At 39.7% G+C, this 22,007-nt stretch overlaps 1 protein-coding gene across 2 annotated transcripts; it reads right to left on the bottom strand.

The window, feature by feature from the left end:
- Positions 1-693: 693 nt before the first annotated feature.
- Positions 694-21,641, bottom strand: mst1rb (macrophage stimulating 1 receptor b). Of its 2 annotated transcripts, XR_006403230.1 has the most exons (22): positions 21,417-21,641; positions 16,801-18,097; positions 12,749-12,925; positions 12,514-12,636; positions 11,110-11,280; positions 10,842-11,002; positions 10,027-10,162; positions 9,734-9,870; positions 9,183-9,362; positions 8,869-8,968; positions 8,468-8,686; positions 8,222-8,368; positions 6,754-6,907; positions 6,478-6,567; positions 6,135-6,350; positions 5,972-6,052; positions 5,593-5,774; positions 5,355-5,464; positions 5,011-5,176; positions 4,071-4,207; positions 2,297-2,962; positions 694-887 (listed from the first exon to the last, which is right to left on the bottom strand). XR_006403230.1 is itself a non-coding variant. In XM_044350125.1 (21 exons), the coding sequence occupies exons 2-21, from the start codon at positions 18,001-18,003 to the stop codon at positions 2,731-2,733; spliced, it is 4,122 nt and encodes a 1,373-aa protein (XP_044206060.1). In that variant the 5' UTR covers positions 18,004-18,097; positions 21,417-21,641; the 3' UTR covers positions 2,253-2,730. The 2 variants fall into 2 exon arrangements, 1 of the variants encoding a protein (XP_044206060.1); XM_044350125.1 differs by lacking the exon at positions 694-887 and having other exon boundaries at positions 2,253-2,962.
- Between the last annotated feature and the right edge of the window lie 366 nt (positions 21,642-22,007).

Raw genomic sequence — 22,007 nt, 5'->3', positions numbered from 1 at the left:
GTCAATAGTGATGTATTTGACCTTGGGATTAGTGATCACTGTCCAATAGTGTGTATAAATTGCATTCATCTAAAAAGGGGAACTGGCTCTCGCATGGTTGTCAAAAGAAACTTAAAACACCTGGATGAACATGCTTTATTAGATGATCTTTATCATAGTGATATTCATTACACAAATGAAATTCCTAATATAGCTCTGAACTTCTTAATCAAAACCTTCCACTCTGTTTTTGACAAGCATGCACCTTTTATATTGTTTAGGACAAAGGACACATCCAGTCCATGGTTCTTAGCAGAATTATCTACCTTGTTTACAGAGAGAAATGCAGCAATGCAGCTTGGTCCCTTGCTAGGCGAACAGGTGACACATCCCATTGGTCTGCTTTCAGAAGAATCAGAAACAGGTGTACCACATCTGTGCAAAAGCTAAATATTATCTGGATTTGACTTGCAACTTGCAGCTCTCCTTTAATGTCCTTCAAGATGCACTCATTAATCTCAGACTAGTTCTTAATGCAAACAAAACAAAATTCATGGTGTTCTCCAGAGACAGAAATATTGCTCATAACGACTTGCATATATCTACTATGAATGGACATAACATTGATAGAGTGACAAAATATAAATACCTTGGCATTTGGCTAGACAAGAAATTTACATTCAAATATCCTGTGCACAACCTTGTTGGTAGTCTGAAAACTAGACTTAAGTGTTGGAATAAGTCAGTTCAACGATGAGTAAAATTTTGTCCCTTATTTAACCGCAGCCTTCCCCTTTGTGTCCCATGCACTACTCCAGTGCACTATAGTTAGTAGGTGTTTGAAAAGCCTCATTTTACTTAATCTGAACAAACAATTGGTTTTTAGCATTGCTGGCTAGCTAGCTAACCTGTGGGTTGTTTTATAGAAACAGTGTGATGCTAGTTAGCCTCTAAACAATATGAAAAAGTATTAACAAGATTTGCTATGTTTTGCCAACTAACAAGCTCATACAAACTAATAAGATGTATCATCAGTGACATTATCTGTTACCAGTGAAAAACACACAGAAACTAAATGTCTATTAAATACTTCTGAGATGGCCTAGTTTGTAAGGTAAAATAGCTGTTTCACCTATTGTTGCCACAGTGATGGACCTCCACACATGGACATAACATTAATAGAGTGACAGGATATAAATACCTTGGCATTTGGCTAGACAAGAAATTTACATCCAAATATCATGTGAACAACCTTGTTGGTAAACTGCAACAAAAAGTCAGCTTCTTTTACAGAAACAGAGACACCTTTCCAATGTGTTGTAGGAAGAGGGTGATGAAGCAGTTTTTATGCTGGTTCTGGATTATGGTGACATAACCTACACGTATGCCTCTGCTTCCACACTTGAGCCCCTGCACTCTGTATACCACTTAGCCCTTAGATTTATTACAGTCATTATAAATAAGGGCAACCTAAATGACTATCAAGATTAAATAAAGGTTATGAAAATGAAATGAGAACAAATCTATAAACAAATAAATATTTTAATTTATTACACTATCTCAAAGACGTGTCAGAAATACAAGCAACAGGGTGATATCAGATTTTCTTCAGAACATTGTGGTCAACATTTTGCCTTACAGAAGTATGATCCAAAATATACAGAACAATCACTAGACAGCAAAAGAATTAAAAGCAAATGTGGGAATGTCATACCTAAACATTTAATATACACATGGGATCCACTACAGTACACTATGCAACAGTAAATACAAAGAACAAGACAAATCTGTGTTGCTTTTTCCTCATGTATGAATACTTCATTTCAAGTGCCATCCTCATTTTTTAATTCCTCATGGGTCTAATTTGCATGATCTACCTGGTTCCTCAGATGTGGTGGAAATGCAAACAGGATTGAATAACAGGGACTTTTAGTTCCAAGTTTAGTTCCTGAGATTAGTTCCTCTGGTTCCAAACCTGAAACTTTTGGTCGAAACAGGGCTTACATTGTTAGTGGTAAAAGAAAGCAAACATGCCACTGAAGTTTATTTGATTTGATTGGAGCTATGCTTTGTGTGAGCCACAATCTCCTCTCTCAGCAATACTGTTGCTAACACAGTTAGATACAGAGGTATAAAAAACTGACAGCTGTGCCACAAAAAAGCAGACATCAGAAAAAGACTAGTCTGTAAACTAGACTTTAGTGTTGGAATAAGTCAGTTCAACGATGAGTAAAATTTTGTCCCTTATTTAACCGCAGCCTGCCCCTTTAATCTGAACAAACAGTTGGTTTTTAGCATTGCTGGCTAGCTACCTAACCTGTGGGTTGTTTTACAGAAACAGCGTGATGCTAGTTAGCCTCTACACAATATGAAAAAGTATTAACAAGACTTGCTATGTTTTGCCAACTAACAAGCTCATACAAACTAATAAGATGTATCATATCAGTGACATTATCTGTTACCAGTGAAAAACACACAGAAACTAAATGTCTATTAAATACTTCTGAGACGGCCTAGTTTGGAAGGTCAAATAGCTGTTTCAGCTATTGTTGCCACAGTGATGGACCTCCAATATGGCTGCCTGAGGGTTTCAGCTTTGTGCATTTTACAACAACCACTCCCACGCACACATACAACAGGCAATATCCCTGTTTCAGATGCTTTGTAGTAAAACACACTGTCGTGACCTGGCAGAGGGTTATTGTGCTCTTGCTGTTAGCACCGATACCAGTTTAAGTTGAGGGAGTTGGATCAGGAAGATACTGAGCCCGAGTCTTCAACATCTGTGGAGTCATATTCATCAGCAGACTCTGTGAGGGCGGGGTAAGGCCGTGGCTGGTCCAGATTGACGTAGGTGACATTCAGACTGATGTAGTGCTCTCCCTCCAGGCCTGACAGGATGGTCGAGACAGCTGACACCAATGTAGCAAAGTTGGGCCTCAACTCAGGATCAGGGTCCCAGCACTGGAGCATAATGCTATACCTGGAAAAAACATGGATGTGAAGAGAAAAGGGCCAGCTCATTCATAGGGTTGCACACATTTTGTGCACTCTTCATTAAACATTATACACTAGTAATCTATAATGACTTCCACTTTGGGTCATCATTTCACAAATTCCTGACTTATATCACTTTAGAGACAAATATTATTGTTCCCTTCCAGCACTGATGAGCTCTCAAGTTTGTGTTTTTTATCTGTCTGAAGGCAACTGGATCTTTAAGTCTCTACACACCAGTTGTTGTACCTGTTGGTATGGGAGATTTGCACCTTGATCATTCTTGTTCATGTAGTTTGGTGATCTCACATAATTGCAGCATAGCACTACCCAACTTCAACATGAGCTGAGCTCTAATTAACAAGAATTCAAGTTCAAGTTCAACACCAGAAATTATACTGTGGTCAGTTTAATGATAAGGAGTGTTATCAACAAGTATATGTCCTGTGTTGGCCTTTTTTTAACTCAAGGAGCTCTACATGGTTGCCTAGATGACATTTTCCATAATCCATGAACCAACACCAGATGTGCGATAATGTCTTAGTGAACAAGGGGTATGAATGGTTCATCTATTCTCTATCACTCTTTAATTCACTGGGCTTACAGGCTTGCAGGCCATGGGATATATCATTACATTGTTTTTTTTTCAAACAGCAAAAACATGTCGGCTCCTTTCCTTGTAAAGTTACACCAGGGATAACAGTTTACACCAGTGTGTGTGTGTGTGTGTGGTTGTGTGTGAAAGAAGCAAGTGTGTTTTAGACATACACATTAACTCCTACATGACATTGCTTAACCATGTTGGAATACCAAGTAGTGGACAATTTACGGGTTTCACATTACTGAGTGACTATTCGAACATCTTGTTATTACTACTTGGACTTTGTGCCAGGACATTTTCTCCTCTGTCTTGTAGCTGTAAATCTGTGTTAGTATTATTGTAGTATTAGTACTCCTGCTGAAGCACTCCCTAATTCTGTGAAGTTACAGTATACTGTTCTACTGCTGTATGAAACCCACCATCGAGTTTACAGTTATTCCTTAGACTGAATGAACAAAGCAAGTGATATAATGCTTTTATTCTGGCTACTTACAAAGGGTCAGGGCAGTACTGAGGCTGGGGAAGCCTCCTGCCCTTCAGTAAGTAATGTGTTATGTCATAAGGGTCCACCTCTGGATAGGGGCTCGCTCCTCTGGTCAGCATCTCCCACATCAGCACACCAAAGGACCACTACATCAGGAGGGATGAAAGTTATACAGCATGTACCAGCACATATGCAGACCCATCAAGTAGCTGTTAACTAGTGTGTCCTTGTTTGATTGTGTTCATACAGTATGTAAAGACAAGTTTAAAATTGTGTATAAAGGTGTTATAAAGGTGCGAGTAATTTACACCTCTTAAAACCCCACTGCTTCCTGAGAGAAAGACTCTTTCACTCATTCTGCACAATGAGCAAGAAAAAATGGTACAATCTTGAACACAGATAATATGGCTCTTAATCTGAAGTAGGCTAATGTTTCATTGAGTCTGTGCAGTTAGGATGGTGGACCTGGAATAAACCAGCAAATTTACTGCAGGATCTAACCAAGTGGCACACAACGCAAACCACTGTATAGAGGTAAGCAGATGGTAATATATTGATTATTCAATTACCTACTTTGAGAACGCACACACAGCAGGGTGCAGACCAGTGTGAGCTTCAATGTAAGTCAATCAAAATGAAAACAGGTGGCACAACTCCTCTCCAGTATACAAATGTTTGGTGAATAAATCATGGTGTACTGGAGAAGAGTTGTGTTACCTGAATTTTAATATACTGGTTATTGGGGCAATAAATTAATGTTGAGAAGCTACATGTAGCATAACACCGCAAACATTGTTGAAATTTTGTGAACCTAAAACATGATCATCCCCTTTTCAGATCATGCTAAAAGACAAACACATCAACATTGTACAAGTGTCCTTCAGTACCCAAACATCAACAACCACTATCTTGGTTTAATCTTGATTATGGTTGACGTTTGTCTGCTCACCACATCTGACTTGGAGGTGAATTTCTGTGTCTGCAGACTCTCGATGGCCATCCATTTGACAGGCAGTTTAGCCTTCCTGTGGTCCTGAACACTGTAATACTCCTTATCAAAAACATCTCTGGCCATGCCAAAGTCTGCCACCTTCACTGTGTATGACTCATCCAGCCTAAGGACAGAAGAAGTACATGGATATTTTTGTTGCAAAACATTGTCCCTGAGTACTGTGATATAACAACCTCAACTAATTTTGTACCTTTTAACATCTCCCTATACTAATTCAGAACAACTCAGGCCCAATGGCAGTGAATAAATTGCTGATTTCTCAACATATCTTGGTGACTCACATGCAGTTGCGTGCTGCAAGATCTCTGTGTACAAACTTCTTCTGAGCCAAATACTCCATCCCCTTGGCTACCTGCAGTCCGAAGCCAATCAGATCCTTTACAGTGGGGTTCTAAACAAATCCCACAAACAAGCTCAATTAAAACAGTTGGGAATGGTACATAGTTTGCTAGGTAGTAAACAGATGGTTGCACATGAATCAGATGATTAATTTCCACTGTTTTAATGTAGCAGTCTCACCCTCTTCTCACAGCGTATGAAGTGCCGCAGGTCCCCATGTTTCATGTATGGCAGCACCACTAGAGGGAGACCTTCCTGTGGCAGCAGGATGCCCAGTAGAGACAGTACATTGCTGTGATGGAAACCTTTCATTATGATACCTTCCTTAAGGAACTGCTCCACCTCTTCGACATCTGTTATCCCTGATGAGATACACAAAATATTTCAAAAGAGTAAGACACAATTATTAAAAACACAGCAGAGCACAAAGAGCCTGCTTTTGAAGTTTTCAGAGAACATCTTCCTGTGGCATTTTCTCCAACAGCAGACGAACTGGAGGGACTTTCTAGTGCTTTCCTAAGGTGTAAAAATCAACACTCAAGAAGCAAATATTACTCACTATTCAAAGACTTGACAGCACAGTGGATTTCTCTGTTATTGTGGTCGGTGAAGTAGCCATGATAGACTGTTCCAAAATGACCTGCAGGAAAAAAACACAATAACAGGACTAATGCTGTTTCCTTCAAAATGTGATACAGATTGCATCAGGCTGCATAACATACCTTTGCCTATGATCCGATGGTGCTGCACGATAAGCATCTCAGCAGGAATTAGAACATCCTTCACCTCCTCCAGCAGCTCTGGCCTAAAATTGGAGATTGAGATCTTCTCTGGAGGCATGAGGGGAGTGAGGGTAGGATCTATGCTGCCTGCAGCGTAGGCCATGCTAGGGAACACCACCGGCCCCACCAGGGGGGTGGGAGGACTCAGGGATACTACTATTAAGCCCAGAGAGAGAGGAAGGGTTATTACAGAAGGTCATGTAGGTCTAAGTGTCAGGGGCAAATTAGCAGTGTCAATTAGCAGCATTAGTGGAGTATGATAAGTGCTTAGCCAGTGTGTCACCTCTTCTGTAGTCTCCAACAGGTGACAGCTCCACATTATTTGTACCAGCACGGTTAGCACTGTGAGCCAAACGGGTCTCTGCCATGGAGGCTGAAAAACATTTCACAACAGCCTTTAAATCATCAACCACTGAAGAAGAACACACATACATCCTATGAAACACTGGGGATGTTCTAGTTGAAAGATTCGCATAATTCATCCCAAATCCCCACCCACAGCCAGTAGCTGTTGTATAAACATGTCTGATCAACGTCCACGCAACAGAGAGGAGCCCACCTTTTTTTTTCTTCCTCAAGTGTTTCATGACAACGAAGGCCAGCACCGCCCCGGCTACCAGAGCCGCCAGGATCCCCAGAACAATCCCCACCATGTAGTGGTTGCTGACCCTCACCACTGTGCCAACATTGTGGACCTGCCCGTTGATGGAGATCTGGAGAACGGAGTCCATCATACACAGTGCATGAACCATTGTTATTGCAGATCTATCAATCTGTTATTGCAGAGAGTGTTTTAGTGTGACCTTTACTTTAGTAAAATATAGATTATAAGTTAAAGCTGTTTACACTAGACTGGCTGTGTTTTCTGTCATACATAGATGACTGTAAAGCTCTGACTCCTGTGTGTGTAAGCAAAAGATTAAACACAACACATACAGTGTATCAAACATGCACCAGTGTGACAGATTTTATCACTTGAGGTTTGCTTCTTTTGGTTTAATGGTTTAAACCATTAAGTTAATGGTTTTTAACATATAATTAACTATACATACAGAAGCAATTGCTTCTGATAAATCTCATAAAAGGTACCTAAATCTTGAGAAACATTTACAATATCTAAAGAAATAGTTGCAGAGAGTTAGGTGAGGAGATTGACACCACTCTCATGTCGATACTGTAAATTAATGCTAAGCTACCACCAGAACCTGGTTAGCTTAGGTTAGCACAAAGACTAGAAACAGGGGGAAACAGCTAGCCTTGCTCTGTCCAAAGATAGCAAAATCCACCTACCAGCACCTCTTAAGCTCACTAATTAACATGGTAGTTATATCTTTGAATCTGAGCAAAAGCCAAAGTGTAAAAATGAGACGGTGTGGTTTTACAGGGGTGTTGTATGTGCTGGGCTAGCCTATTTCTTGGCCATGTGCAATGAACTCCTGGCATCAGTGGACACTCCATGACATAACTCTGAAGAACCAAGAGGTAGTTCAGCTTTAGTGTGCTTTGGGTGCATGTAGGTTGAGTTTGTTACCTTTGAACAGAGGCAGGCTAGTTTTTTTCCAGTCTTTGTGCTGAGCTAAAGTAACTGGCTGCCAAATATGGCCTCATACTTACCATACAATCATCGGTGGTATCAGTCTTCTAATCTAACTCTTACCAAGAAGTGTATTTCGAAAAATATCAAACTATTCCTACATGCTTTACTGATTTGAAGGCTAGTATGAACTATTTAGCTAACTGTCAGCATGCAGACATTCTTAGTGTAAGAATTTCCCAGATAAATATGTCATTTATTACAAAAAGACAATTTTGTTAAATATCTTGATGATCTTTAATAGAAATGTATTGAGCTTTTTTTTTTCAGAATTTGTCTATCCTATCTCATTGCTGCTTGGCTTAGCCGCATCATTTACAGGAATGGATCACGGGTAAGGCAGGGGGCCCATACAACATGGGCGCCCATGGTGCAGGTTGGATCCAGGTAAGTCAGTGAGTTAATCATCATCTAATCTTCCAGCATGACTCACCTTCACCGCCAGCCCCTCGCTGGGGAAGGTCATGTTTTTGGGGATCCTGCAGGTGATCTCATTGTCCAGGACTTTAGCATCACAATCAACACCTGCCACGGTCATAATGATGGTCATACAGGAGCTCACCAAGTTCAGCTTCTGATGCTGCATACAGAAAAGGAAATCAAGATATGAGAAAATGTATTATTTTAAAATCAGATTCATTTTGTTGTTAATTCAAATACCCACAGAGTTATAACTTACATGTAGTGACACTTCATCAAAACCAGGGTACAAATTTAGCACGTGTCCCTCTGTTTCAAAAGGTATAGGCTCGCCGTAGGGGTGGTAGGAGAACTCTTTGTTCCAAAGTTGCAATGCTCCATCCATGTCAAAAGAAAGCTCTCCTTCCTCTGTCTCATCCCTGGGAAACACAGGAGTGAGACACTCCATCCTCGTGGACAAGGACTTGCCTATGCACTCCTGAAACATAACAGTGTAATCATACTTCTATAGTGAACACATACAGTAAAATGTGAGCACATGACCCCAGAGGGAAATAAATCTAAAAACAGTAGACTGATTGGAAAAAGCAATATATCTCAATATAATGTACTGTAAACTGTAATTAATGAATCAACTCTACATTATGATGAACACTGTACCCTTGTGACAGGCTTCAGGTGACTCTCATTGGGTTTAAAGCGGATGATGGTGCGGTAAACTGAATCCAGGTTCTCCCCTTTAATCACAACTTTCGACCCCCTAGAGTTTGTGAACAAAGAAAAATATAGAAATTATTATATTTTCATATGGTCAGGCAAAAGAGATGATTTCCTCTTAGAACTGAGTATGTGATGAAGATGAAAAAAGATGAGATCAAAGCAAGTTCATCAGAAATATCACTGCAGAGAGAACTACGGATGGTACAGAGTGCATACAGAGTGAGCTGTTTCTGCTGGATGTCTCACTGGCCTACCTGTCAAAGCTACAGTCAGGCAGGACGTCTGTAATCTTTGGGTTTTCTTTGTAGTAAAACACCTTTGTGGTGAGGACAGGAGACTTGTCGATGAAAACACTGAGAGGGACATCCCTCACCTCTGAGATGGACTGGGACAGACAGATGATGGAGGACACATTGCCTTTAGGCTTTGTGACTCTGCAAAGAGGCATGACGTATGTATGATTGCATTTGAGATAGTAATATGACAGTTAAAGTGTAGTAAATACACTTTGTATGTTCAATAAGGTAACATCTTCTGACAGTAGTTCATTTCTAAGTGAGTCTTTGGATGCCAAGATATTTCTAGGAGTTAGCCTGCAGTTTCCAAAGTCATCATCCTACACACATGTTGGAACAAGTTTGTTTTATAGTTATCGTAGCGATAAAAAACTTCTGAGCAGCAACTTGTCTTCTTAACCCCCAAGTATGTGAGGCAACTACACAAAGCTGGAAATGAAATCATTTTTGTTTTACTTTACAAAAGTTGATGCTAAGATGAAAACATTGAAGGAGATATGTTTCCAGACCTCTTTATAGGACAGGGCACGTCATTGAGAGTGACTCTCCTGGTCTTTCCAGCATCCAAGTGAGGTCCAGTCACTGTAATGAGTGTGCCCCCAACACGAGGCCCATAGTTGGGTTGGATTTCTGTGATGTTGGGAATCTGGAGGGACAATTTATCATAGTATTTTGGTAAAAAAAAAATTAATTTGTTAAAAGTCAAAATGTAAAACTCAATAGATGAAATAGCTTATAAAGAATATTTAAAGCTTGTGATGTTGTTATGAGGATGTAAGTTGATGATAATAGCAAAGATTACCACAAATGTAAACCCTGGCATTTCTGCCTTGCCATCAATAGAGTAGCGTCCCTCCACCTTGCCCTCATGCACTTCCACTGTAATGTTCACTGGTTTGGACAGGTCAGTGGCCCCAGAGCGAATCTTACACACCAGACTAAAGAACAGCACAACAAATCACGCACGTCAGCATGTCAGTCACTGCAACACCAGCCATAATGGAATTTCAAGGTGGATTAAAACCGTTGGACTCAATGATGGAGGACACTGAGATTTTCCTATATTGAGCAGGTTACCTTTGCTGCTGACATACAGCTTTCAAGTTAAAACCACTCTGTTTGTGGATGAGATCATCATTACTAAAATAAGTTTGTTAATAAATCTGTTGAAGAAAAAGATCTGCTCTTAAACATATTAATGCTTTTTAGCCATGCTAGTAGCAAGGTTTTAGAGATGATCGATCACTATCCAGACTGAAATATCTCAATAACTACTGGATGGATTTGCATGAAATTTTGTACAGACATTCATGGGTTCCAGATGATGGTGTGTCCTAATGACCTAATAATTTTCCTCCAGCGCCACCATGAGGCTGCTATTTGTGACTTTGAGTAAAATGTCTCTTAGGTCCAGATACTAATTAATTTCTCCTCAAAAAGCAGCCTCAATAGACCAGATCACAGTATAGCAAAGTCATGCTCAGTTTTCTCGTTTTTTCAGGGGGCTTCTGGGAAAGAAATTACAAGCTCTTTATTTTCTTTTTACATCACAAGAATGGTAGATCTTCCACAAAATGACTGTAGTATGAACAGAACGAGCCCTGCATGGTCACTCACTGTGTGCTGTTACTTTTAACTGGAAGCACAGTGCAGGCAGTTTGTCCCAGTCGGACCTGGTGTGTTCTGGAGGTAATAACAGGTCTTATGGGTGACTGGAACTCCCATCCACACACAGTTAGCTCTGTTTGACCATCAGGGGGAGCAGTCCGTGGAGAGAACTGCGTCAATAAAGCAGAATATACTGTATAGTACCACCTTGAAATTAAATGTTTCTATTCGTTACACAAAGTGATATTTGTATCCTGGATTACAGAACAAACCTCACCCCAGTGATCCCAGGTGGGCAGGACTCATTCCTCCAGTGGCTGTGACACTCACTCTCCCAGGAGCACACTCCAGAGCACCAGCCACAGCCCATGAACTTAGGGGCCGTCAGACACGAGGCGCAAGTCAGGAAGTGTTGACAACCTGGCCCTCTCTGGGGCACCTGAATCATCTGAAACGGAGAGATAGCAACTTTCAGATCACATACTCAATCTTAGGGGAAAGATCCCCAGGTGCCCTTATTTATTATTTAATATTTCATATTAATGTGGCAATGAGTATAACCACTGGGAGTGAAATGTTCTTCTCATTCCTATACTAAGACATTTATCATTGTCAATCCCATTTCATTTCACTCCAGATCATGTGTCAACAAATGATTATATTATTCAACTTATTTCATGTAATTACATGAATGTTGAGCAGAAAATACAAACAGTTGATGACATGCAGAATGTCCAATATACATAAAACCTCCAACTACAGTATTTAAATCACCTTGATTGATTTGCATGTAGTAGCCTATGAGCCAAATGTGGGTCATGACCCAATAAAAGATAAGATATTTTGATTATTCATCTGATATTAATCTGAAGAGTTTCATTTCATCTGATTTCATTTCGGCACTAGAAGTTCTCCATGTGACTTGTTAAACAGCCTGGTGCTGTTTAAGAGATGAATAATAAAACTATTTAATTTGAATTAAATTACGTCTTATGTCTTTAATTCACACTCAATAACATCACCTTAACAAAAAAGATTATATTGTTTTCAGCATCATTGCAAACAAGACACATCTGCAAGGCATTCAAACTTCTCTTTTCATTAACCACTGTTTATTTGCATGGTTGTGAATTGTTTTGAGAAAAGATGTGTTATTTTCTTGGAGGAAATGGCTTTGCCTGTATTCTAGCTAAACCAGAGACCTGAAATGATGATAAAATTGCAGAACTCTTGAGTTTTCAGAGGAGTTTAATTTTCCTGCTGTGTCCAAATCTCAATAAAAACAGTAATTACTGTCCCACAGGAATACCACGAGACCCTACTGATCCAGTGTCAGCCTCTAATATACTCCCTGCCCCAAACTACAAAGTCATATCAAGTTTATCGATTTTCTTTTGCCGCTTGATTCACAGGGGTCTCACTATATCCCAGCATGCACTGGGCAGAAGGCAGGGAAACACCCGAGACAAGTCTCCTGAGCATCACATGGTCATTGACAGACAATCAGTCACACTCCCAACTCATTTGTAATTGTAATGTAACCTGACCTGCATGTCTTTGACCCCAAGTCCTTCCTGCCATTACATGACAATATTATCCTCTAAACCACTGTACACCTTTACCTAATCTGCCCAGAAATATTGTTATTTTCTCTTTCACAGACATGCGATTGCTACTGCACCTTGTCTCCAACCACGAAGAGCAGATACTCTGATGAGTACACAGCAGCAATGGATGAGATCCTCTGATTCTCTACCAAAGAGTAATTGGCAAAGATTATAGGGCTCGATCTTGTCAACACAAGCTGCAAACAGAGACACAAGAGATGATGATTAGCAGATGATCATATACAAAAAAGGCATGTTTATTGATCCAATCAAAGGTATTTCTCCTCAACCCCGTGTTTTGTTGTGTACCTGTAGCAGGCGCCCTGTAGAGGTGCCAATATGGGCTACGGTCTTGTTCTCTATGGTTGTGACAAGCAGAGAGGTGAGCAGGACGTTTGTCATCTGCCTGTTGAAGAGGTCCACTCTGTAGTAGGGCTTTGAAACCATGGTAGGATGGTCTCTGCATGTGGCGTTGTTCTCCATGCTCTAGTACCAAATCCGCAGGCAGCAGAGGACAAGAAAAGGAAACGTTGATGTAGACAGTGAGACAGAAAATACACTCAACATTATTTAAACTAGTATTATTAGGCATGTTTTAACAGCGTTGACAGCTTCTACAACAGGATCTGTAGTATGACCTGTAGTGCTGCGGTCTCAGTGTATCTAAGATTCTGATATGTTTAACTACTTAATTTTTAAAAAATAAATAGTAGTTAGACAAAACAATTTCAACTAAGGCCTATTCACTAGCTTTTTCCAAAGCTTTCAACAATATCGCACGATCTTCATCAAAACTTTAAAGTTTAAAACTTTAATCCGACACAGATGAGAAGTCCTAAAAGCGCCTAAAAGCGTCTGTTAAGAGCTGTGGAAAGACCTAGTAAGTGGAACTTGAGTTGGGATTGTCAAATAATTTATAATCATGGTGGAAGGGGTAGCAAGCAACCTAAAGATGCATTTTAAAAACTGATCAACCATCATCTTTATATGGAGGTTTTATCTGAGTTACTGAGAACACAGTCCATCACTAGTAATTAGTGTGTACACAGATTTATTACATATTCAGTGTCATATTTTACTTTACACTGCTTTAAAGGCAAACAGTAACCTTTGTAAAGAAGCTTATCTTTTGTGTCACTACTACAAAGTTTCCAACATCCAATCTGATTTATAAAGTAGTTTGAATTATTGCCTGACTACTCCTGGATCATACTAATAATATTTTATCTTTAAACTTTGCCGATGTGGTAAGATAAACCCAGGTGTTTGCTTATGAGAACATGGTGTGGGCTGCACACCAGGAGCACAAGGTGAATCTGTCATGATAATATGATCATTTCATAATTTAAGAGCCCATGATAAATTATCATGTGCTGCATTACTGACAGACAGATTGCCTTGTAGCTATGGACACAGAGCAGGGCGGATAACTGTTTGGTTAAAGGGTCTCTTTCTGTTAACGCTAATTTATATCTCTTATGCCAGCATATGAAAAAACAAAGTAATGACACCTTATAGTTGTTTTCTTGGTGTATATTAGTGGTCTTTTCACATGCTGTTAGCAAATTAAGTAAGCACTGTCTAGTTTCATGAAGTGAGCCTAGAACTTGTAAAATTTTGTGTAAAAAAACAAACAACATTGCTTTGGACTGATGTCAGTGACCTCTCAATCCCAGAGGAGCATAACCTTGGTTATAATTCAGTTTCCCAAACCCTAAACCTTAACTTCATCTGAGCTAAAAATCAAAGATTTATCAACCTAGTGAGGAAAAATAACATATTTATAAGGGTCAAAATATTAATTTAGAACAGACAAATAAAAAGCCATTAAGAGGAACACCTCTGAAACAGTAGAAAACAGTGCGATGTTATTATAAATATGATATTATATATTTCATCCCATGCTAAACTAAAACAATTTTTAATATAGACCAACAGAATTTTATAGCCCATATTAAAAAAAGTTTACCCTACATTATTCAATACAATGATCCAGTGCCTGAATAATTCAATTACGTACTCATAGAGCAGAAAAGCAGTATTTGTGAGGCACAGAAGATGTTATTGGCAGCATAGGTATTTTTATCAACTAAGACGTGGAAGAAACAGGATTTCAGATTGTTGGACAATCCCGCAGGCAGGTTACTCAACATTCAGACTGGCAGCCAAAAACAACACAATGGAAGAAGCGTTAGGAGGGGGGTTCGCTAGTCCTAGCAGAAAGTGTTCTGCCAAAGACGAGTAGAGGGAAGAACATCCAGAATCGAACATCCAAACTCCACATAACTGCATATTCTTCCAAACTTTTATCAAATGTGAATGCAACGAAATGAAAAACAGTGTTAAATATTCAGCTTTTCTTTCAGTTGAACAACTAACATCAGCTTACAGTATTTTATTAGTCTTACCACAAAAACTCAACATCCAAAATAGTGACTCAATTCTGGGAATGTTACCATCCACATGATGTGGTAATTCTCCAACTGGCAAGTAGGATTAACTTTTAGTAAATATGGAATAGGAAGTCCTACCACAAGCTTCCCAGTCCCCAACAGTCACCACTGCAGTCACCAGTGACAAACGTAATATAAAAAAGAATATTATGAGAAATATGCATGGGATCTTGAAATAAAGAGAAGTTTTCCCCAGAGAATTAATACAAGTAACCACTGCTATCATATTCTGAGACAGGCCTTACAAGGATACTGAATATACTCACACCACGCCAGTTATGCAGGGATTAATATAGCAGGAAGGAATGAGGCAAACTTTCTTTGACCTACATGAGATTATATCAAACTTCCTGTCTGACCTGAAAAATTCATTGAACTGATGCAGAAAACATGTCTTAACACTGACTAACCTCACTCCCAACTGGCCTCCATCCAATATTCCTTCCAGCAGCTGCATCTGTGTGAGTGCACACTGAATGCTCATCAGGTTGCATTCCATTATTTCAATGGTATTTCACAGAAATCCCCAAAAGTGGGTGAACTTTGACAATCATCAATTGCACATTCTTTTTCATGTGATAAAATAAATGTGCATAAAGTAACTTATAATAATAAACTTAAGCACATCTCAATCAGATGACCACCTTGATTCAGAAAGTGATTTTAATTTGTGCCCCATAAGTGTGTCCATACTCATCCATTAAAACTTCCTAACCATGATGTACTACTGACATTTATGTAATGTAGAGAAAAGTTCAGATGAACTTCTCCTTTAAGCAAATAGTTTCACATTTTAAGAATTACGCTTATCCACTCTCTTGCCAAGAGTTGAGAAGATTGATACCAATCTCATAAATACATGCTAAACATAAAGCTAGAGCCAGGAGATAGTTAGCTTAGCTTAGCACAGATACAGAAAAACAGCAGCTCACTAATGAACACTCTTGTTGTAAGGTATGAATATGTTGTTAAGGGCAAAACATTTTCAAGCTTAATTTACATTTGTGGTGACAATGGTTTCACTTTCACTTTTCATGTATCACTTTACACAATTATCCACAGACATTTATCTTGACAAAAAGTGAGTCAAACAATAATCACATGCAGCTTGACTGCAAAAACCTTTTTATATTTTTTCAGTGTTTCATTTAGTTTGGCTCTGTTAACATCTGCATAATGATGCTGCTCCTGCCAATGCAGTGAGTAAAGTATTACTTTTTATAGGGCTTTACATGATTGCATAAACTGATAATTTCCCATATAATCATAAGAAAACAATTCACAAATGTGTGCTAAGTATTTTTTGTGCCAAAAAAAGAGAAAAAGTCTTGTTCTGTCATTATCATTTTTTGACTCCTATTTGACTTATAGGAACTCCTATAAGTACTTATTTACTTCACTTCTATTATTTACCTTCTCCCGTTCATGTTCAAATAAACAAAAGATGGTTTTATCCAGCCACAATAAGGTCTCAGTAACCTGGGTTTGTTTATTATATATTCCATATTTATGCAAATTGAAGAACAAAGACAGACATACTTCATTGTTCCACACGCACATGATAAGATTTTTAACAGGCCTTATCAAGATACCTGCACACTGAGTCAGCAAATTGTCCATATGAATGGGTGCAGTTCAGGGAAATGCCTTTGATATTTTTTACTCTAAATGACTCCTCATTATGAAAGTGAGTCATGATTTATTGCCTGAAATTATAGATCATATTATCCAGTAGATACTACATATTTTCCCTCATACCAGCCTGCCATGAATCAGTCACATACTGCTGACCTTACCTTTGTTCTTCTCCTGCCTGCCTCTAATTAAAACAGTATCTTAAATAAATTAAACTGAGATCATATTAATCATTTGTAACAACCTATAATGTCTGTGTTTGAGTGGACTGACCTCATGTGGACAGCTCTCACAGGGCTGGAAGTGGCAGAGCCCTCTGGAGAGCTGCTCTGGTCCAGACTCACAGCAGTCGTCCACCCCATCTGCAATTGCTTTGTTCACATTGTCCATAGGGAAGGCGCACAGGGCCGAGTCATGCTCTGTGACCCCGTTATCATCAGTAACAGCAAACACCCCATACAGGATGTCATCCTCCTCCTCCGCCCCTAACTCTTCTGCCAGCTCCCTGCCTGCCTTGCCAAAGTGGGCTGCCTGGACCACATTGTACACCACATCCTTATAGGGTTCACTAGCTACATTCCTCCTGCGGCGTTTTGGTTCAAATCGACACTCCAAGATCACCTCACGATATCTCTTCATCTCCCATTCATTCCGTGGGAGACGGCCCAGGCGAGTCTGAAACGGAGAGGAGTCCTGATCTGGGCTCTCTCTCTGGACTGAGAGGAAGTAGACAAACTCCTGAGTGAAAAAGCTGTAGACATATTCAATATGGTACGTCCTCCGTAGGCCAGGAAGGACAGTCAGGCCACGTACATCACTGTAGAAACCATCTTCTGTTGCCAGTGGTCGACGAACTGATATTGACTTCCTACCGTAACGCTGGGTCACACTGTCATTGACAGTGGTGGCAACAAAGAAGTAGACAGCCTGACCCTCCTCCACCATGGTCACTTTGGTACCGAGAGGACTGGCCACACAGTCAGGACAGTAGGCAGCAGAGTTTGAGTCCTTTCTAAACAAACACTTAGAAAGAGAAGGCTCTCTGTTTGAGTTGAGTTGGTGGAAATAGCACGCGCCATACTGAGAACTTCCACAAGAATATAAATACATAAAGAGAGTATCCAACAGCAAGACCTGATTGTTTGTGTCCTCAAGGAAGTTGGGGTCCTTGTCAATGTCACACAAATTGCATATCTGACACTCTGGGCTTCCCACCGGCCCAGTGTGAAGCTCCCATACCTTCTCCAAGCTTCTGTTGACAGCTTCGATCACATTCTGAGAGGCTACATACACCTCCTGGTAGAGCGAGTTGTTGACAATGTTTTGGATGGGGCCCCGGGCCTGGAAGAAGGGCATGGTGTAAACCACTGAGTAGTTGACTGTGCTGGGGGCCAACAAGGGACAGTTGGCCAAGGCAAAGGCCAGCAAAGTCTGAAGCCAGACACATGTCCCCCACTGTGTGGTCCAGTGGACCATCTCCACTGCACAGGGAGCGACAGCACAGACAATGTCAGGTTACCTCCAGATCTGATGTTGGGACAAATGCATCCTTAACATCAGCCGCAAATACCTGAATGAAGTGAAATGAAAGATTGGAGTAAGTCATTAAATCATTAAGAAATTATCATCTACAACACAAATGACTGAAACTTCAGTGTGAAAGTTCTTCTTTCTTAGCCTTAAAAACTGTAGTTTGACTAAAAAATTCTGAAAAGAATAGTTTAACAGAATTAGATGAGGAGATTTATGGTTAGCATAGCTTAGCTTAAAGACTCAAAGGGGAGAAAGAAAAAAGTGTTGACTTCCTGGATTTTTATCATCACTATGAGGTTGCCAGGCAACCAGCAGAGAATCCAGGAAGTCACTGCTTCCAGGCAAGAAATAGTCAACGTGTCATTTTTACACTATAGTTCTCATAAGGATTATACAATAACAAGATATACTGTACTAATTAGTAAACTTTAGTGGTGCTAGTAGGCACTAGAGTATTTTTTAACCTTTGTACAGAGCTAGGCTAACTGTTTCTCCTTGTTGCAGTCTTAAGGCTAAGCTAAGCTAACTGTCTCCTGACTCAAGCTTCTATTTGGCATACAGCCTTGAGAGTAGAATTGATTGCCTCACCTAACTCACCAAGAAAGTAAATAGGTATATTTCCTAAAATGTTACATAATAAGTCCACTGACTTTCTGGGAGTTTTTCACTACATCTCATGGTCTTCCAAAGGGAATAGTGTTTGTTTAACAGACCATCTTAGAACAGACAGGGACCATGATCCCACAGTTCAATATGTATGGAGGGGTGGGGGTAATGTGGCCCATGTCTCTATTAAAGGTTGGTCTTTGAATCTAACTCCGTCCACTGTGGATGACAATGAGATGCATCTCAGAAAAAGGCTGAAAAGTAAATATATTTAAAGTAATGTCTGAAACCTGCTTAATTTGAAAATTACCTACTTCCTGTTTTCTGAATGAAGTTCAAATCAATATTACACTATATTCTGCACGAAATCCTAATAGATCTTAAGTGACAAACGTCATCATCTTGGTTGAGCCATGTGATGACATAAGTACATGTGGCCATAAAGATAAAAGCCTTGTCTGACTCACCACAAACAGTGAGAGGAAATGTTTACATAATCAAACGGAGAGCTGTTTTGGTAGCGCTCAGCAGAGTAGACAGTGAATAAAACTTTTTATTGTGACTTCCTGCAAAGGTCATTCATACTGTCTGGTCATGTTTATTCTTCTTAATCTGACATCCACCCTTCTTCAAACATGAGTCATACTCTTTTTTGCAAGAGCACTGGTAGTAACAAACCAAGTTAATGGCCTTAGTTCAACTTTAATGCACCAAATTTATCAAATTTAAGTGAATGATTTTCATCCTCACCCGTCCTCATCAGTGTCTAGATAACAACCCACCAAATGGAACCATGCTTTAAAGTCAGGGGCTTGTCTTCATCCTGAACAGGCGTTGTTGGGTGGATCATTAACTAAACACATCACAGTAAGGCTGTATTCAAGACCCCTGGCCTCTCTACTTTGCATTCCAGTCACAACCGCTACGTGCCTTTCAGGAGGAAAGATGTGCACGGACTGATGGTCATAAGACGACCAGTGCCTTTTTAAGTCCCAGGTGAAGAAGCAACTTGTCGTCTGCTCGTGCCAGAGAATTTCATCAACTCTGATTGTTTTATTTTAGCAGCAGAGAAACTTCATTTTGACCAAACGTCTTTCAAGAAATGGCACTTTATTCTATAGGCAGTCATATGGGAAGGTTTGAAGCCAAGAGTCTGGTGTCTTTGCATCAATAATTCATAGAATCCCACTGATGTTGTGTTACATTTTAACATTTGCAGCTCCATGTGAAACTGAGGTTACGGTTAGAGTTTCAAAGCCAAGAGGACATGCGTATACATAGTAATGGCACTGATTGACTTTCTTCATGTTCATGGTTAATAAAGCAAATGGTTGAAATTGAGTTTCCATTCATTGTGCTATTGTGCTATTTAGAGGCCAGCATGCAGGTCTGACTGAAGGCTGCATCAGTTTATTTCTTCACGGCTGAACACCAGCACCCTCTAAATCCTACTAAATCTGACACATTTAGATCATGTTGATGTTAATTCATGTGTGTGTTGTCCTTGGTAAATACATGAATTTACATTTCTCATTTTCCAAGCACACCACACAACATTACTTTACCATCAGTTACTTAAAAAAATGACCTGTGCAGCTACTGTGAGAAGGAAAAAGGTGTTCTATTGGCTGTAGTATGCAACAACTTTATTGGATCAGTGCCTTGCTCACAGGCACTCTGGTGACCTTTAATTAGAGTAAGGAAGAGCACCTCTCTTTCATCAGTCAATGCACAGATATCCATAGGGATTTGAAGAGGCAAGCTATTGTGCAAAAAATCAATAGTCCAAACATATTGTACCCCAAGGACACATGTATTGATTCAGTGGCAGGAAATGCAACCCAAACCAATGAAGAACCACCAGAACCCTTCAGAGACATTAGGTCTGCATTTATTTTATTTTGAAACGTCTAAATTCATATAAGGATGATTTGTTTGCACTTAATATTCAAAATCAGTCTGCACTGACTTAAGTGGTTGTGTCAACAAGGTTCAATACCTAAACCAATTCTGAAAATTCATTTTCATCCTGTGCTTCTATGTTCTGTTCTTGTCTTTTCTTATCTTTTTGGTTGTACTTCTTATCTCCATGCTCATGCTTCTGTTTTTCATTCTGACCTGACAGTTCAGTGAAATATTGCCAGTGCATAGTCTGTTTGGCTTCGGTTCACATGTATGATGTTATTTCATTCCAACAGCTGCACAAAACCTGAAAGGTTAGACAGAGCAACACCTTTGCTCAGTGAGCTTTGGGAGTCAAATATAGTCAGGCATTGTTGTCTATTATACATGCTGTACTGAGCAGAAAAACAACTTCACTGTGTTATGCAAATTGTAATAAGTGATAATATCACTCTCACATTATAAATTGAATAATCAATGACACTAGTAATCCCCCCGAATAATATCATACTGAGCACACATTTCTCACTTATGATCACAGTTTCACCTACAGTTTCACACCAAAGCCTATATCATAAACAAAAAAAATCAAACACTGAGATTGATTCATTTCCTGTGAGTGGCGCACAGCAATAAGCTTTAAGTTACTTAAACACACTTTAATATATTTTGGCTCTCCTGCTATGGTATCACTGTATTTGTGAAGTGATTGTTAATCTCTATGGTGGCTGCATGGTGTTGTTTTGCCGTGATATCTGTTCAAATTTGACTTTATAGCTGCTTCTACTATTTTGTTCAAAAGTATCAATGACACATGCAGTTGCGAATGTTATTTTCAAAAAGCTTACCTGTACAGGTTAGTTACTGTCCTCTTCAGGGAAGCAACCGCCGCCAGTTTTGATGTTTGTTTTGGTTGTATAGCGCAGTATGATGGATCCGTCCTTTAAGTGAAGAGTCAGGATTCTATACATAAGCTGGTACACAGATCCTACTCGTCTTCAGGAAGCGCCGGAAAGTGTAAACTGTTGGTTTCGGATTCAACTTTTACTCTCAGTGTGGCTGGATACACGGTCTCTCAGTTGCGCTTGTGCTGGCTCCTCCCCTCGCAGCTCCAGACTGACAGACCACACCACAAACCTAACCCGCGTATTGGTTTAGACACCTCTTTGTCTGGTGGCCTACATGATGCCATAAACTGATGCAGGCGACATACATTATTAGCACTCATTTCTGTTTCTATATTGCTTTTTTTCTTACTGTCATTTTCCTGTTTCATTGCACTAAAAGGAATTAAAGAGCCTCTTGCACTATTTGTATTTATGATGCTAGAAATCTATAGGTAACCTAATATTTAGGCAACAAGACAGCATGTGGGCTGGTGTGTGTTATGCTGGTCTCCTGATATATGATGGTACTCAGAAATTACTCTGACAGGAAAA

Source organism: Thunnus albacares, chromosome 4 (assembly GCF_914725855.1).
Source record: "Thunnus albacares chromosome 4, fThuAlb1.1, whole genome shotgun sequence".
NCBI classification, from domain to species: Eukaryota; Metazoa; Chordata; class Actinopteri; order Scombriformes; family Scombridae; genus Thunnus; species Thunnus albacares.
The sequence above is the reverse complement of the archived record's forward strand: the minus strand, read 5'-3'. Positions and strand labels throughout refer to the sequence as shown.

Excerpts from the sequence above, each read along its gene's own strand:
- mst1rb (XM_044350125.1), bottom strand. The coding sequence starts at position 18,003 with ATGGTCCACTGGACCACACAGTGGGGGACATGTGTCTGGCTTCAGACT. Across the intron at positions 5,775-5,971 it reads TGCTGTCAAGTCTTTGAATA|GGATAACAGATGTCGAAGAG; the intron begins GTGAGTAATATT and ends GTATCTCATCAG. Across the intron at positions 5,465-5,592 it reads TCATACGCTGTGAGAAGAGG|AACCCCACTGTAAAGGATCT; the intron begins GTGAGACTGCTA and ends GGATTTGTTTAG.